Genomic DNA, 14,790 nt, shown 5'->3' with positions numbered 1-14,790 from the left:
GGTTAAGGGCTAGTTCAGGGCATGGACTGAATTATTCTGTTCCTATAAGACCAATATTAAAAAAGAGACCATTGAATAGGTGAATGTTGAATTTTTTAGAACTTTACGTATGCTTTTAACATATATTTTTTATATTTTTTATACTATATAAGTTTAGAATTTGTAAGAGTGGATCAAGAAAGTAACACTTAGAATGTGTATATATGCCTTTAAAAATGGTTAAGCAGAGTCATGTGACTGACTTTAAGTGTTATATAAGGTGTGTGTATTTTAATGGTTGTTATACACCTGAAGAAGCTGTTTGTGAAAGCGCTTGTGTACCAATAAAACTGTGTTTCAGCCGAGTGGAATCCAGATCTTTGTTCTGTGGTTGGAGGAATTAGAGTATACACCTTATTAAGCTGAGGTTGCTGTTTTGGAGTGTATTTTTTTACTAAACTGAAGCTGCTGTTCTGAAGCCTCACCTTTGCAGTTCATGGACTTTGTGTTTACTTTGTGGATACTCTGGACTACTTTTATGCAAAGGTGTCTGTAACATTGGGTGGTTTGTATCATTTAGAAGTTTCTACATTTTTTACCCAAAAGTTCAGGAGTTATGGCTACTGAAATGGATACCATATAACTTGAATATACACCAGGCTTAAAACTGAAATGGACTGAAAACAACTTAGAATTAATTTTATCCAAGGTGAGTGAAGAAGAAAATCCACTTTTGAAAAGTGATATGGTCATTGAGGGGACAGAACATTCTAATATAGACTTTTTGGCCATGAGAAGTGATATTTTCTCATTAGAAAAAGATTTATATAAACTAAAATGGGTACAATATGAGAAGTTTCATTTAGAAGCATGTTTAACAGAACGTGTTATACCTCGAGGTTTAAGAGTGCTCAAAATGCCTGCACAGCCTGAGTGTGACTCCATATTGCTAAGTGAATGGCAACAACTAAATATAAACACTAGCTTGGGGTATTTAAAGCTGCTAGTAGCGGCGGCAGAGAGAGAAATGATAAAAATTAATGGCAGTATAAAGAAAAAATATACTGACATATGTAAAACTTATACTACAGAAGCACTGTTTAAACCTATGACTGATATGGTTGAGAATCTGACAGTATATACCAGAAAGCTTCTACAAATTAAATTAAAGAAGCTTTGTAGAGATCGGAAGGACTTCTCATTGGGCCATATCTTCACTTGGCCACGAGATATAAATGACCATAATAGTATGGCAGCTAATATTGATTCAAGGCCCCAACAAGTAAATGAGAGAATTCAGTTTGTACAAAATTCGACTTCTAGCAAAATACCGATTGGTCAAGTGGAAGCAGATGGGCGTGGTCATGATGACGAGCGTGGTTGTGATGACGATAGAGCAAACGCCTTGAAGTCTGATGTTTTGAATGCACTGGTGACATCTAACCTTGGAGCAAGGAAGAAGACGTTTCAAGTAAGCGCAGAAATACATTGCAAAGCAGAAAATGAAACCTCCAACATTAAAAACGCATCAGCACATCCAACTTCTTCTTTTTTAAAAGGAACTGGCCCTTTAGGCTTGAATATTTTCCTCTGCCTATAAGGGAGAGATCTCTGAGCAGGAATGGGAGAGGCAGACCGCGACAACAACAGAGGGGGAAAAGTATAGTGAGAAACAAGAGAAAACTCGACGAAGGTCCGGTGAGTCCATTTACAATAAAAAAGGCCTTCCAACAAGTAAGACATTAATTGTAAATTTATCAGATTATGGTTTAACACATTCTGAATCAAACATGTTAGAAAAGGGGTTATCTTTTATACCAGCTATGGACATGAACATCACTGATATTATTTTTGATTTGAAACTGTTTACCCGTAACTTGACTTTGAAAACATTATTTGGTAATGAGCAGAAAGAGTCTGATGCTACATTCAGGAAACCGAGTCTTTTTGTACCAAAACAAAATGCTTTAATCAATGCATTTGAGCAAACTTGTATTTCTGATATGTATAAAATGTATTATGAGCGGAGACAACTTAAGGAAAGTGGCAAATGGCATAATTTAAGTAAAGAAGAATTTAAAGCTATGCATGATTTAGAGAGTAATAACCAGATAACTATTAGGCCAGCAGACAAGGGAGGGCAAATGGTGGTTATGAATAGAGTTGACTACAATAGTTTGATGCTAGATATGCCGGATAATACTGACTTCTATCAAAAAATTACATTCATACAAAGTAAAAATATGATATCAAGGGTAGAAAAAGAAATTAGACACCTTGATCTAGAGCTTTGTGATAATAATATGGTCAAATATTTAGTAGTTTCAGACCCAACTATTCCAAAGATTCAGGGGTTGCCTAAACTCCATAAAAATTCCATCAGACCCCTAATGAGACAAAAAGTAGCCGGAAAAAATTGGTGTACTGAACCGGCTTCAATATTCATTGAGAAAAATTTGAAGGCCCTGATATACAAATCAAAGTATATCTTGAAAAATACAGAACATTTTCTCAGAGATTTATATGAATTTACTAATGAAACAAATGTATCAGAACAGTACTTTTTTGTTACATTAGATGTAGTACCGCTGTTTACAGTTCTACCATATCCAGTTGGTATTAGAAATGTGATACATCTATTAGAGATGAATAAGGAATTTGGAAGTAGAACCATAGGAATATTACAAAGACTGTTAAAAATAGTGCTTGAAAATAACATTTTTGTATTTAGGGAAGATATGTATTGGCAAAAGAATGGAGTGGCAATGGGCACTCCTTGTGCTAATAGTTATGCCAGCCAATGCTGTTATGTCCAAATGGGAAACGGAAAATGTTATAAAAGGAAAATTTGATAAAATGATTATGTTTTATAGGAGATTTGTAGATGATCTCTTTCTTTTATGGAGAGGGACAGAAAGTCAGTTATATGAATTCTTAGAATTCATTAATAACTCTACAGAATTTCTTAACTTTACCACGAATTGTTCAACTGATGGTATCAGTTTTTTGGATGTTTATGTAGAGAAAGATAATACAGGCAAGATTAGCACAAGAATGTACAGAAAGACCTGCCATGCAAACAAATTATTAAGTAGAGATAGTATGCATCCCAATTTTATATTCAGAAATGTAACACAAAACCAGTTCCTAAGGGCATCAAGATTAAGTGTAAAAACCGAAGAATATGAGAAACAACTAATTTTGACAGGAAAAGAATTACTAGATAGAGGCTACGATAACAGAATGGTAACTAACAGCATGGAAGATGTGATGAGTAAAAGAGAGAATAAGGCTAAACATATTTCTCAAAACAATTAGTGAATGGGAAAGAGAAAGTGACTTACAAGAATGTAAGGATGTGTTTAAATTATTCAAGAGATGTTGGGCTGTACACTAATATTATAAATGAACATTGGAATATATTAACATCAGACTGTAAAATGAAAGAGTTAGTAGGCACAAAGCCACAATTTAGCTTTGAAAATAAGAAGAATTTAAAAAGAAGGCTCTGTATAGACAGAGAACTGAAAGGTAGAGAAAATGAAAAGGGCACTAGACCATGTGGCAAGTGCAACTTTTGTAGTTTTATTTGTAATGATTCACAATTTAAACACCCTGACACAGGGGTGACATTTTATCTGCGAACCTATGCGAAATGTGATACAGCACATGTAGTATATCTGGCTATCTGCCAGGCATGTCACAAATTTTATGTAGGGAAAACAGACCGTCTTTTAAAAGATAGGATAAGAGAACACCTATATCACATTAAGAAAAGAAGTAGTTTTAATGCACTAGCGAAGCATGTGTCAGTTACCAATGAACAACATGTTTTTAAATTTGTTGTCTTATGTAGAACATTCACTGATATAAGAGGGGTGATATAAAAGAAGGACTGAGGAAAAAGAAGCTGAATGGATTATTAGGTTAAGGGCTAGTTCACGGCATGGATTGAATGATTCTTTTCCTATAAGACCAATATTAAAAAAGAGACCATTGAATAGGTGAATGTTGAATTTTCTAGAACTTTACGTATGCTTTTAACATATATTTTTTATATTTTTTATACTATATAAGTTTAGAATTTGTAAGAGTGGATCAAGAAAGTAACACTTAGAATGTGTATATATGCCTTTAAAAATGGTTAAGCATAGTCATGTGACTGACTTTAAGTGTTATATAAGGTGTGTATATTTTAATGGTTGTTATACACCTGAAGAAGCTGTTTGTGAAAGTGCTTGTGTACCAATAAAACTGTGTTGCAGCCGAGTGGAATCTAGATCTTTGTTCTGTGGTTGGAGAAATTTGAGTATACACCTTATTAAGCTGAGGTTGATGTTTTGGAGTGTATTTTTTTACTAAACTTAAGCTGCTGTTCTGAAGCCTCACCTTTGCAGTTCATGGACTTTGTGTTTATTTATTTTATTTTATTTTATTTTTATTTTATTTTACATTTGTTAACCGAGGGTGTCTGACTGAGCCGAAAAGGCCCTTTTTCAGCAGAGGCCCGGGGAGAAAAGCTCCACAAAGAAAAATTACAGACACATTTAGTTATTTAGACATAATCAGTATACACACAAATTACAAGAGACATGTTTTTACAGTGGCATGCGGCACAAACAGTTACAGTGGAGAGAACAATCAAAAAAGATATTAATTTTAAAAATAAAGGTAAGTAATAGATTTGTGGTGTACAGCTGAACTTTGGAATGTAGGTAGAATACATACATAGTACACAGGTACAGTACATACATTGTAGATTAGCCAGTGTTTGTGAGTAAGATTGAAAAACTATTATAAATTGCTCTAGATTTAGTATGCATATGTTATCCGCTTTCACTAGCCTGGGGAGCAATCATGGCACTGCCAACTTTGCTTGAGATGTCACCTGATGAGGTCTTTAAAGGAGGCTTTGGATGATGTGTTTTGAATGCTAGTAGGGACAGAGTTCCATTTTTTAGCCATTGAACTACTATATAGTGCATCTCCAAAGCTATTGTAGCTGTTGGTGACTTCTAGTAGTAGTTTGCTTGATGATCTAAGAGGCCTTTTGGCTGAGTGATGTTGTACTAGGTTTTTGAGTTTACCTTCTATTATTTGACAACTTCCACTAACTATTGTATACATTTGCTCTCTGAATTACTTATATAACTTGCACCATATTATAATGAAGATCAAATATATTTATTCCAAAATATTTATTTGCATGAATAATACAATAATAATTTGAACTGTTTAAAATAAAAATATAGACAAAGCTTTTAAAGTCATTTTAGAATTCATATAGAAGTTGTGAAGGTTGAGGAAAACAAATAATTGCCACAGTAAGAAGAAAGACCCCATCATGTCTCTAAACTCTAATAAACACAAAAGGGATGTCTATGACTTTGTTAACTCTGGAAAGAAGAGCTACGGTCTTCACTGGGATGAGGTAGTTAATGGAGAACCTGTGCAGAATGAGCACTGTCTAAAGCTCTCACTCAAATATCCTCTTCTACAATGTGAAGGTGAAACTTCTATTGACAGGAGACCAAAATATGCTTTAAATTAGCATAATGACCAGACTGTGTTAGATATATAGACCACAAACAGAGAACTGTTAGCTATGAATCTTCTAACGTTTTATAATAGAGTGCTGCTTAAGAACAGCACAGAAGTAAATTAAATCCAGTTATTTATATTTTTTGTTAAAATCAGTCCAAACTACTGTTTGTTTGTAATGGTTATTTAGTTCTCAGATGGTGTGGTTATTCAGTAATACACAGGTCTTACTCGTGTCTACGTGTTTAAACCTGCAAAATTTTAGCATATAATTTAAAGCTTCTTCTTCACATTTTAATCAGGTAGGTGTGTCTGCGTGTGTGTGTGTGTGTGTGTGTGTGTGTGTGTGTGTGTGTGTGTGTGTGTGTGTGTATTTATGTGTTTGTATACATTCATGCAAATTATGATTATATTAGATTATATTACACTTTCCAAGGGAGCATTAATTATGCTACTGACAAGGATCCCTACAGGGTTTAGCTTAGATGTGATCTAATCAACGCAAAGTAAATGTTTAGGGTTCAGGCACCTATGCATTGAGACATTTCCCTGTGGTACATTTGACCGGGGACACATGGCTGAAGTGAAATTCAGCTGCAGAGAAATACGGCTGTTTGCAAATTCCCTGTTTGTCAAAGAGAAGCACACACTGCCATGGTCACAGCTTTAATAGACAAATGCATGGCAGCAGAAGAAGTAATGAGTGTTGTGCTCAGTGTACAGTACATACTTATATAACTACAAAATGTAGAAGTGTGCTACAGCATGGAGGACATACTGCAAGCTACTGTAGTCACATTTATGCTCCAGTATGGGTTTTAGGTAATGCTCCCTAGACACTGTGAAGGGGGTAGTGGTCCACACACTCCAATTATAAAGGCACTGCCCATTGTGCACTGCATTTTTACTGCCACTGACATGCTCTCTGGCCAGCCTGCTGCTGATGCCTGCCATATTGCCTGCTGTCTCGTGTTCCCTTGGGGACCTTGGACATTGTTTTCCCCCTGTGCATTTGGTTATTAAAGCTGTGGGCATGGCAGTGTATGCTTCTCTTTGCCCACAGGGAATTTGCAAACAGCCATATTTCTCTGCAGCTGAATGTCACTTCATCCATGTGTCCCCAGTCAAATGTACTACAGGGAAATGTCTTGCTGCCTAGGCTCCTGGACCCAAATGTTTCTTTGCCTAACCCAAAAGTTCAATCTCTCCCACATATATTTGAAAATATTGATTGATCTAAATTCCACTGCAGTTTAATGGGACCCATTTATATCCGATCACTTTTTTTTTATTCCCTTACAAGTTCAAGCTGCTTTGTAAGCTCTTTACATTCTTCTGTAGTCCATATAGCTGTGATTATTTATTTTTTTATTTAACTGCTGAATTACAAGGCAAATGGGCTGACTCAAGCTGTATCCCTTTTGACCATGACTTCAAAAGCATCAAATGCAAACAAAGAAGAGGCAATCTTAATTTATCAACAAGAAGAAAATTTATTTAACATTAGAAACATGTTAATCTAATTATAACTATGCAGATAAAGAATAAAATCACTACAAAATAAGGTTAGTTACAACATTTTACATGGCAGGATCATTTACTCAGATGGTTAGGCAAAGTGTCTTTCTTAAGAGTACAGGAAAAAGAAATTGGTTTAGTTTTTTGAGAAAGTGATGATTTATATTAAAAGAAACAATATATTGAAAGTTGCCAAGCTGGTATTTATCTTTTGAGAAGGAGCGGATAATGTTGAAAAAAAAAAAGAAACATATCTACCTTGCTCTAGTTTTGCCCATTAGAATTTCAGTTAAGATTAAGGAATACTGAACACCCATGATTAATAAGCCTTTTGCTATGTGTAGTAAACAACAATTAAAAATAGGAAACCTTTGTAAATCTGGCTGAACTTTCATATTTGTCTTATTTTATTATTTGTTTTATCTGTCAACTTTTTAGGCACAGTATTCTGAAATGATTCCTTTAATCTACAGCCCAAGTCACAGTACAATACAGAAAAGAGATATTTGCATATAGATGGCCTTCATATTTATTGATTATTTGTTTACAAACAATATATAAATTATGTAAAGAGACAAAGGACAATAGTCTTTCATGCAAAATTATGGGTGACTCAATTATATTATCGTAGATCTTATATAGCTTTTAATATTGATATGACTATTCACGTATTTACAAAAATTAATTTTTACTCATTTTAAATGATTTACCTGTTTGCAAAACTGGTGTAAACACTATAAGACTCTACAGATCTTTGTTGCAACTGAAAATGCTTACAGTTAAGCATACGATCGAAGACTGGAAGTCCGGAGAATTGAAGTATAAAGGATTATTAATCAGAAGATTATTCAGAGATTACATAATTGGGCAACTGCTCGGAATGCACTGTATCAAATGATAAATTAACCCAGACAGCTATAATTATACATACCAACTCTGGGGTCACACTACAGTAGGGAAAGGGCAAATGGCCTTAATCCCTTCTGCATCACAATTTTGCACATTAGCAAGCTAGCATGTCTGATTAGCTGTGCTGGCTTGTTTTTAGGTGTGACAATGTATTGAACTTGGAGTTGGTATATATAATTAGCAGTGTTGTTAGGAGCACAGAGCATCTTCCCTGCACTGCAAAAAAAAATAAATAAATAAATAAAACAAAAAAAACTTTCAATATATTGCATTTTGAGCAGTTGTGGTCAGTAAGGTATATTTTAATATATTGCTCATTTGAGAACACATCACATACCTATACATTCATATAAAATGAGATTTCCCATATATATGAAAAATATAGGTGAAAATCCCCCACTTTTTTGCAGGTATGATAATTAACATCATGATTATAAAATCTGCTTCATATGGACTAGACAGGAAACTGCAACAGGAGGTATTAAAACAAAGAAATATTAATGTGAATTAAGTGAGTGTAGGATTTGCACGTACCTGTTGGTGTAAGTAAAATTTTGCAATGAATTTTAAAACAGGTATTGTTTTGAGTTGACCTTGAATGTACAGACAACCAGTTCCTGCTGTCTAAGATATTTTGGATACTTTCTCATTGCTTATTGTTGTTTTCTTAGAAGGAAATGATAAGACAAACGTATGTCTCTACTCTGAGTACACCAGGAATGTATGTGTTTGAGGTCTAAGCATGTGGGTAAAGGACGTAGAGTACAGGTGGATGCAGGAGTCCACATCTTGGAATGTAGAAGTACTGCAACATATATATAGATAAGGGTAAATGTATTGTTTGAAACAAAAACACTGGAATATGAAGCATGGAATATAAGTCCAGGTGCTATAGGTTTTAATGAAGTAGATAAGGAATTAACCAAAACAAGGGAGTTCATTAGTTCTTTTTTTTATTTAGTAGTGGGTAGATATCTATCATAGCCAGCTATCTGATATGAAAGAGCGATGCTCAAAGCATTGGAAGAAAAACAATCAGTAGTCAAAATACAAATAATAATCAAAATAGGGCTACAATTGTCCAAACTAGAAATGAGATAGTTAAACAGTTAAACATCAAATTCCACTGAAATTACAATACTGTGACTGCATAGAAATTCATGGAAAAGTGAAACAAATGTAATACATTAAATTGTTAAAACAGGCCACAGGAAATAAAATCCCATCAGGCTAGGTATGTCAGACACGGTTTTTGGTACTATACCATAGAAGTCTACTGTAGCACAGAAAATAATGTCAATAACAGATTAGAAATACCAGCATAAATATATAGCACCTATGCACAATTTCACAACGTAATATAAACCAAAATCATATTAATAAAGTAGAATATATATAAATGGGCATATTTTTCAACATGACAACTAAAATTATACTTCTTCTGAAACCTGGATAACATTATTATAGGAATGGAACTCTATGATACTCAATCTGTAAAAGTTATTGTTTGTTACAAAAACAGATAATCTTGCCAATAATTCTAAGTATAATGTAAATAATGGCATTAAAAGTAGTGACAGCTATAATTTACAAATAGCACAAGAAGATTTTCTAATTTCTCTGAGCACTTAAAAGCAGTTATTACCACGACCATCCCTTTAACTAATGCTCAAGTCATTGAGTTCTCCTTTTACTGATAGTTTTCCATCAGTACTCAGACTATAAAAGGGCTGTTTGATCACATAATTTCTTTGACATGACTGTCTACTGGTTTAGTATTTCAATGCAAGCAGTTTTGTTGTGTTTGAGTGAGTTTGCATAGCTGTGGAGAATAGGTAACAATTGATTTTTCAAACTATCAGTTTCTTCACCTTTCCCTTTTGCTATGCATCCTCAGAAGTATATGTCAGGGGGTTATGCTAAACAAGATGGTGCTCCTACAAATTGTACTTTGTTGGATTGTGATTACATTCAGGACTTTTTGGCTTGTGTCCACCTGTGTGATCAGTTTGAGAACATGGCAGGATGCAGTAGCAGTAGCTGTCAATGAACAGTGCTATGGTGGTATAAGAGTGAGTCATCATTCACAAAGAACACGACAGAGCTTGTTACACTGATGAGACTGATTGTGTGAACTACGCTGCTTACATAATACAGATATAGACTCCACTGATTCAAGATGATAACACCAAAACAGGAAGGGAAGTCTTCTGCAAAATGTAGAATATAGTGAATGGTGATACTGCAGGTCTGAAAGAAACACTGTTTTCTGAAGAAATAATCTTGTAACACAAGTTGCAGTGCTTACCTGATACATTAAATATTTTTGCAATGCACTGGGATAACAGTTTTGAGTAATGTTCTTTGTTTGCAGTTTCATGTGCAGCATTTCTTCCTCCGTGACCAGTAGTTGTGCCTCATGTTTTCGGCAGTAATCAGTCCATGAGTTATGCATTCTCAGTTATAAACTTCTGAAGGCATGTGCAATGCCTTAACAGTGCAGGCATAAGTTGGCATTGAATGCAATAAGATATGAGCATGCTATAATTTTAAATTTCTGGTCAACTGGAAATAATCAATGCAACTAAATCTTAATGATGTAGTCACAGAAAATGGCATTCCAGTTATATAGTAGTACACTGGCTATCTGCAGAGACTAGCTGTTGTCACATTAAAACAATCATGGCAGGTATATTCAATCAGATACAAAAACTGCAGTGTCTCTTGGCTCTTCTGGTATCAGAACTGGTTATAGTTTCTTTGCTGGAAGTGTTTTGACAGAACTTGGAAATAAGCAACTAATTGTTACATTTGCAAAAACCATTCTATCTCTCTTTTTCAGCAAAGTGCACCACATACAGGACTGCTAACACAAATGAAAATGTGAAAACAGCACTGGGAATTTAACTCACTGCAATACAATTGAAAATTGAAAGTTCCTGTTAGAAAAGTCATGTTAGAGTGTAAGATGGAATGCCTCAAGTTACATGTTCACTTGTGCATGAAAGCACACACACACACACACACACACACACACACACACACACACACACACAGAAAAAAAAAATCTTCTTCCCTGTCTCTTACATTCAATGTACAGGTAAGGACTATTTTAACAGAAAACATTAGAACTTTTTTTGCCTGAGCCAATAAATAAATAATTGAAGATGACTACAGAAAACTTGCTACAGAATATAAAATTCTGGTGGAGGTTTGAAAAGGTACCTTAGCCCCATGGGCTTTTCCTACTATTATATCCATTGCTTTAACAGCTGAGTGAAGCAGTTTGCCTGAAACATCATTTGTCACAAACTTGCAAATGCCTACCTCGAAAGGTAAAAAGAAGACAGGAATGGAAAACTGTTTCAATCACAAAGCTACTTAGGCAAACATTTTAATATTAGGGTGAACCAGCTTGCTGTTTTCATTTTTTTCTCTGTAATTTCATATATAAAATGGTTTCTATTTTCCTTGTGTTTTTTTCACCACCGTGACTAAAGCTACTGAGTGTTTTCTACTGCCACATGGGAACAGTCTAGAGTCTGGCTTCTAAGAAGCAACAGAGCTATGTAACCTGTTATACCTTGTTTCCCAAGGCACTGTGCAGAGAAAACATAAATGTGCATCAGATTAGTATAAAAAAAAAAAATGAATGGCTTCCTTTTGATGTTGTCACTTTCCAGGATGACAGCGTTCTAGCACTATACTTAAAGAATGTTTACTGGAATGTTTTAAGACAAAAGAGAGCAATTTCCTTTCAATGAGCTGTAACCCCTTATAATGTGGGGAATTGTTAAATTATTTTCCAATATTAGTTTTAGGTGCATTAAGCAGATGTGTTTTCCTGTTGGAACTCCTTATTTGCAAGCATTGTGTGTAACTTATTTGTAAAGTCATACTTATCAAAGGATTGTGGTATGCAAGGCTTTAAGACATTTATTTTCTTTAACTGCACTTTTATATCACTAAAGATACCCAATGCCAGGATCAGCCTTAGGTCAACTGGTGCCCTAGGCAAAAGGGCTCCACGGTGCCCCCACCACACCACCCGGTGCCCTATCCTGGTCTACCTACACAAAATAAATACTGGAAAAGCACCCCTGTTAGAGCAGCGCCCTAGGCGGCCACCTAGTTGGCCTATGCCTAAGGCCGGCTATGCCCAATGCATAAATCCTTTTGTTTTTAATGTCTTTTTTAATCAATGACATATTTTTTTCCTATTTGAAAACAACTAAGCATTTTGCAATCACTTTTGTCTTTCTGTAATAAATACATATATTACATTAACAAAAATTTTACCTGAAACATGTACTTCTGAATATTGCATATAATGCTTCAGTACTGCAATTTTCAATTAAGTCATATTCAGCTGTGGGAATAAGAAATGCTGTCACTGTTATTTCACTTGGGTACTGATCAAAAGATAAGGCCAAAAGTCTCAAGGTTTTTGAAAATAAAATGCAAGATGGAAACAGAGAGAGAGAGAGAGAGAGAGACAAAGAAACACAGAGGGACTTTAAAAGTAGTGGATGTGGTTTCCATATGGCAAACTTTAGACATTTGCATAATTGTAGTAGACATGATTAACTGTAAACTAATGATCATGGCACAAATATGTGGAAGTAAAAGATAATAAAACAGCAAGACTTTAGTGGAAGAAAAGACTGGTGCTGTAATGGAAAACCTTTCATTCTGATCCATATACTTACCACATCTAAGTAAGTAATTTATCTTTCGCGAATATGTTGTCCATTAGAGATGAGTCAGAGATGACACCAATAACAACTTTGCAACAAATTTATTAATAAGAAAATTAACCAGTAATAATACCACCAAATAACCAACATGAAAACATAAAAATTAAGATTTATGAAAGTGAAGTAATTACACCAACAGGTTGGCATTACAAGGCTGTTAATCCCAAGCCCCTTCAGATGTGTTGTAAACCAATAACTCAGTGATTAATTCTCAGCCCATCCAATGTTACTTGCACCAAAACCTCATAGGTCACCCTGAGCTGTCAATCCATCAAGATGCCACTGAAGTATAATGGGAGACCCCAAGGTGGTTAAGCCACTAGGTGCCCACCTTTGAGAGGAGGTGGATTCTTTAAAGATAGACACCAGAATGGCTTAAATCATAGCTACAGGCTTACTTAAGCCTCTAGAGCTCCACCCTCTGATGCCGCACTCATTGCAACCTAGCTTATAGGTAAATCATGTTTGTCAACTAGAGCTGAGTAAGAAATAACACTAATAATGACTCTGTGACCAATTTATTCATAAGAAAATTAACCAACAATAACAGCACCAAACAACCATTATGCAATTAGACATTTATAAACATTAAGTACCTACACCAGCTGGTTGGCTTTACCAGTTAGAGTCTGGATGTGTAATTCCAAACCTACTTTGACATGTCATAAGCCAGTACTTCAGTGGTTAACTCTCAGCCTATCCAACATTGCCTGTATCAAAACTCATTGGTCATCTCAATCTGTCAGTCCATCAAGAGACCACTGAAGTGTAATGGTGGAACATCAGGGGGTTAATATGCAAGACACCTGCTTAACAACAAGCCTATGACAGCTTCACACCCATAGTTAGGCCTATAGCTACCCAATGTGCCAATTTAAAGTAAATTTGGCTGAAATAAACTACCAATTGAACCATTACTTGAGTACATTAAAATAATCACTAACTGACAAGATTAACTGTAAACACAACAAACCAAGGCTCAGTGAATACCATCAGTATCAAAAAATCTTTTGCCAGGCCACCATGGTCAATAACCTTATAACTAATATTCTGAGACTCCTGGGCCACTTGATGAAGAACATATACATTTCCACAGATGAATTTATAATGGTGCACTTCCATAGTAACCTGGAAAGGATTAAAAAGAAAAAAGCAGCACACAAGCAGGCCCAGGTGTGCACAGTACAAAAAAAAAAAAAGAAAAGCACTGGAGAAACTGAGAAAGTTCTTTTTTAGCGTAGTTAAAATTTAATGTTCGCTATGCGTTGAAAAGACTTCATCAGAAATGATAAAATACACTTTCAAATCACTTTTAAGCCATTCAAAAAACATTTGACCAATCAAATCATGTCAATAACAAATCAATTAAATACATAAAAACATTTAAAGGCATGCTACAAAAAATGTATAACTCAAAATGTCCACACAGTTAACACAATTTAAAACACAAGGGCATTCACCCCTGTATATTCCCTTTATTAATTTTCCTATTTTTTTAAGAAACATTTTATGTTCACCATATCATTCAGACCAGGGGGTAAATAAGAACCAAGTTTAATCTGCCATTCTGCCTCGCTTTGTTCAACATAATTTCTAAAGTCCCCTGCCCTAAGGTCACGCTTAACAACTTCCACTATAAGAAAAGTAAATTTCTTCCAGTTAGAACATGTCAAAGAATGCTTAAAAAGGGCACTATTACTATATTTTGTTTTAATAGCATACAAGTGCTCTAATACCTGTTTCCTTAGACTCCTGGTGGACATGGCAACATAAACACTTGGGCATGTCGAATACATCACAAGATACACTATCCCTGTTGTACTGCAGCTCAATTTTCCAGGGATGGATATAGTAAACTGTAGATGTTCTAGGAACACAAAGGGACCCTCAGAAATAAATCTGCATGCCCTGCACCCTGAACGTTTAAACACACCCCCAGTTTCCCCAGAAGTAAGGGCTGGCCCAAAGTTATTATTTTCTAATAAATGTTTAAAATTTTGATTTTTCTTGTAAACAAAATGGGGGCCTTCTCCAAGAACTTAAATCTGCATTACCCATAACTACTTTCCAATTTTCACTAATAATC

General features: G+C 35.0%; 1 protein-coding gene across 1 annotated transcript in view; it reads left to right on the top strand.

The window, feature by feature from the left end:
* The first annotated feature begins 724 nt into the window (after positions 1–724).
* LOC122816131 overlaps positions 725–14,790 on the top strand; it is a 113,612-nt gene continuing 99,546 nt past the window's right edge. Inside the window, 2 exon segments of the mRNA XM_044088889.1 lie at positions 725–1,450; positions 1,581–2,595. Of these exon segments, the coding sequence (XP_043944824.1) occupies positions 725–1,450; positions 1,581–2,595 (1,741 nt within the window).

This window comes from Protopterus annectens, chromosome 12.part0, assembly GCF_019279795.1.
Source record: "Protopterus annectens isolate FY-2018-M chromosome 12.part0, PAN1.0, whole genome shotgun sequence".
Lineage (NCBI taxonomy): Eukaryota > Metazoa > Chordata > Ceratodontiformes > Protopteridae > Protopterus > Protopterus annectens.
Note: the sequence above shows the minus strand (reverse complement) of the source record. Positions and strands in the feature narration are given on the sequence as shown.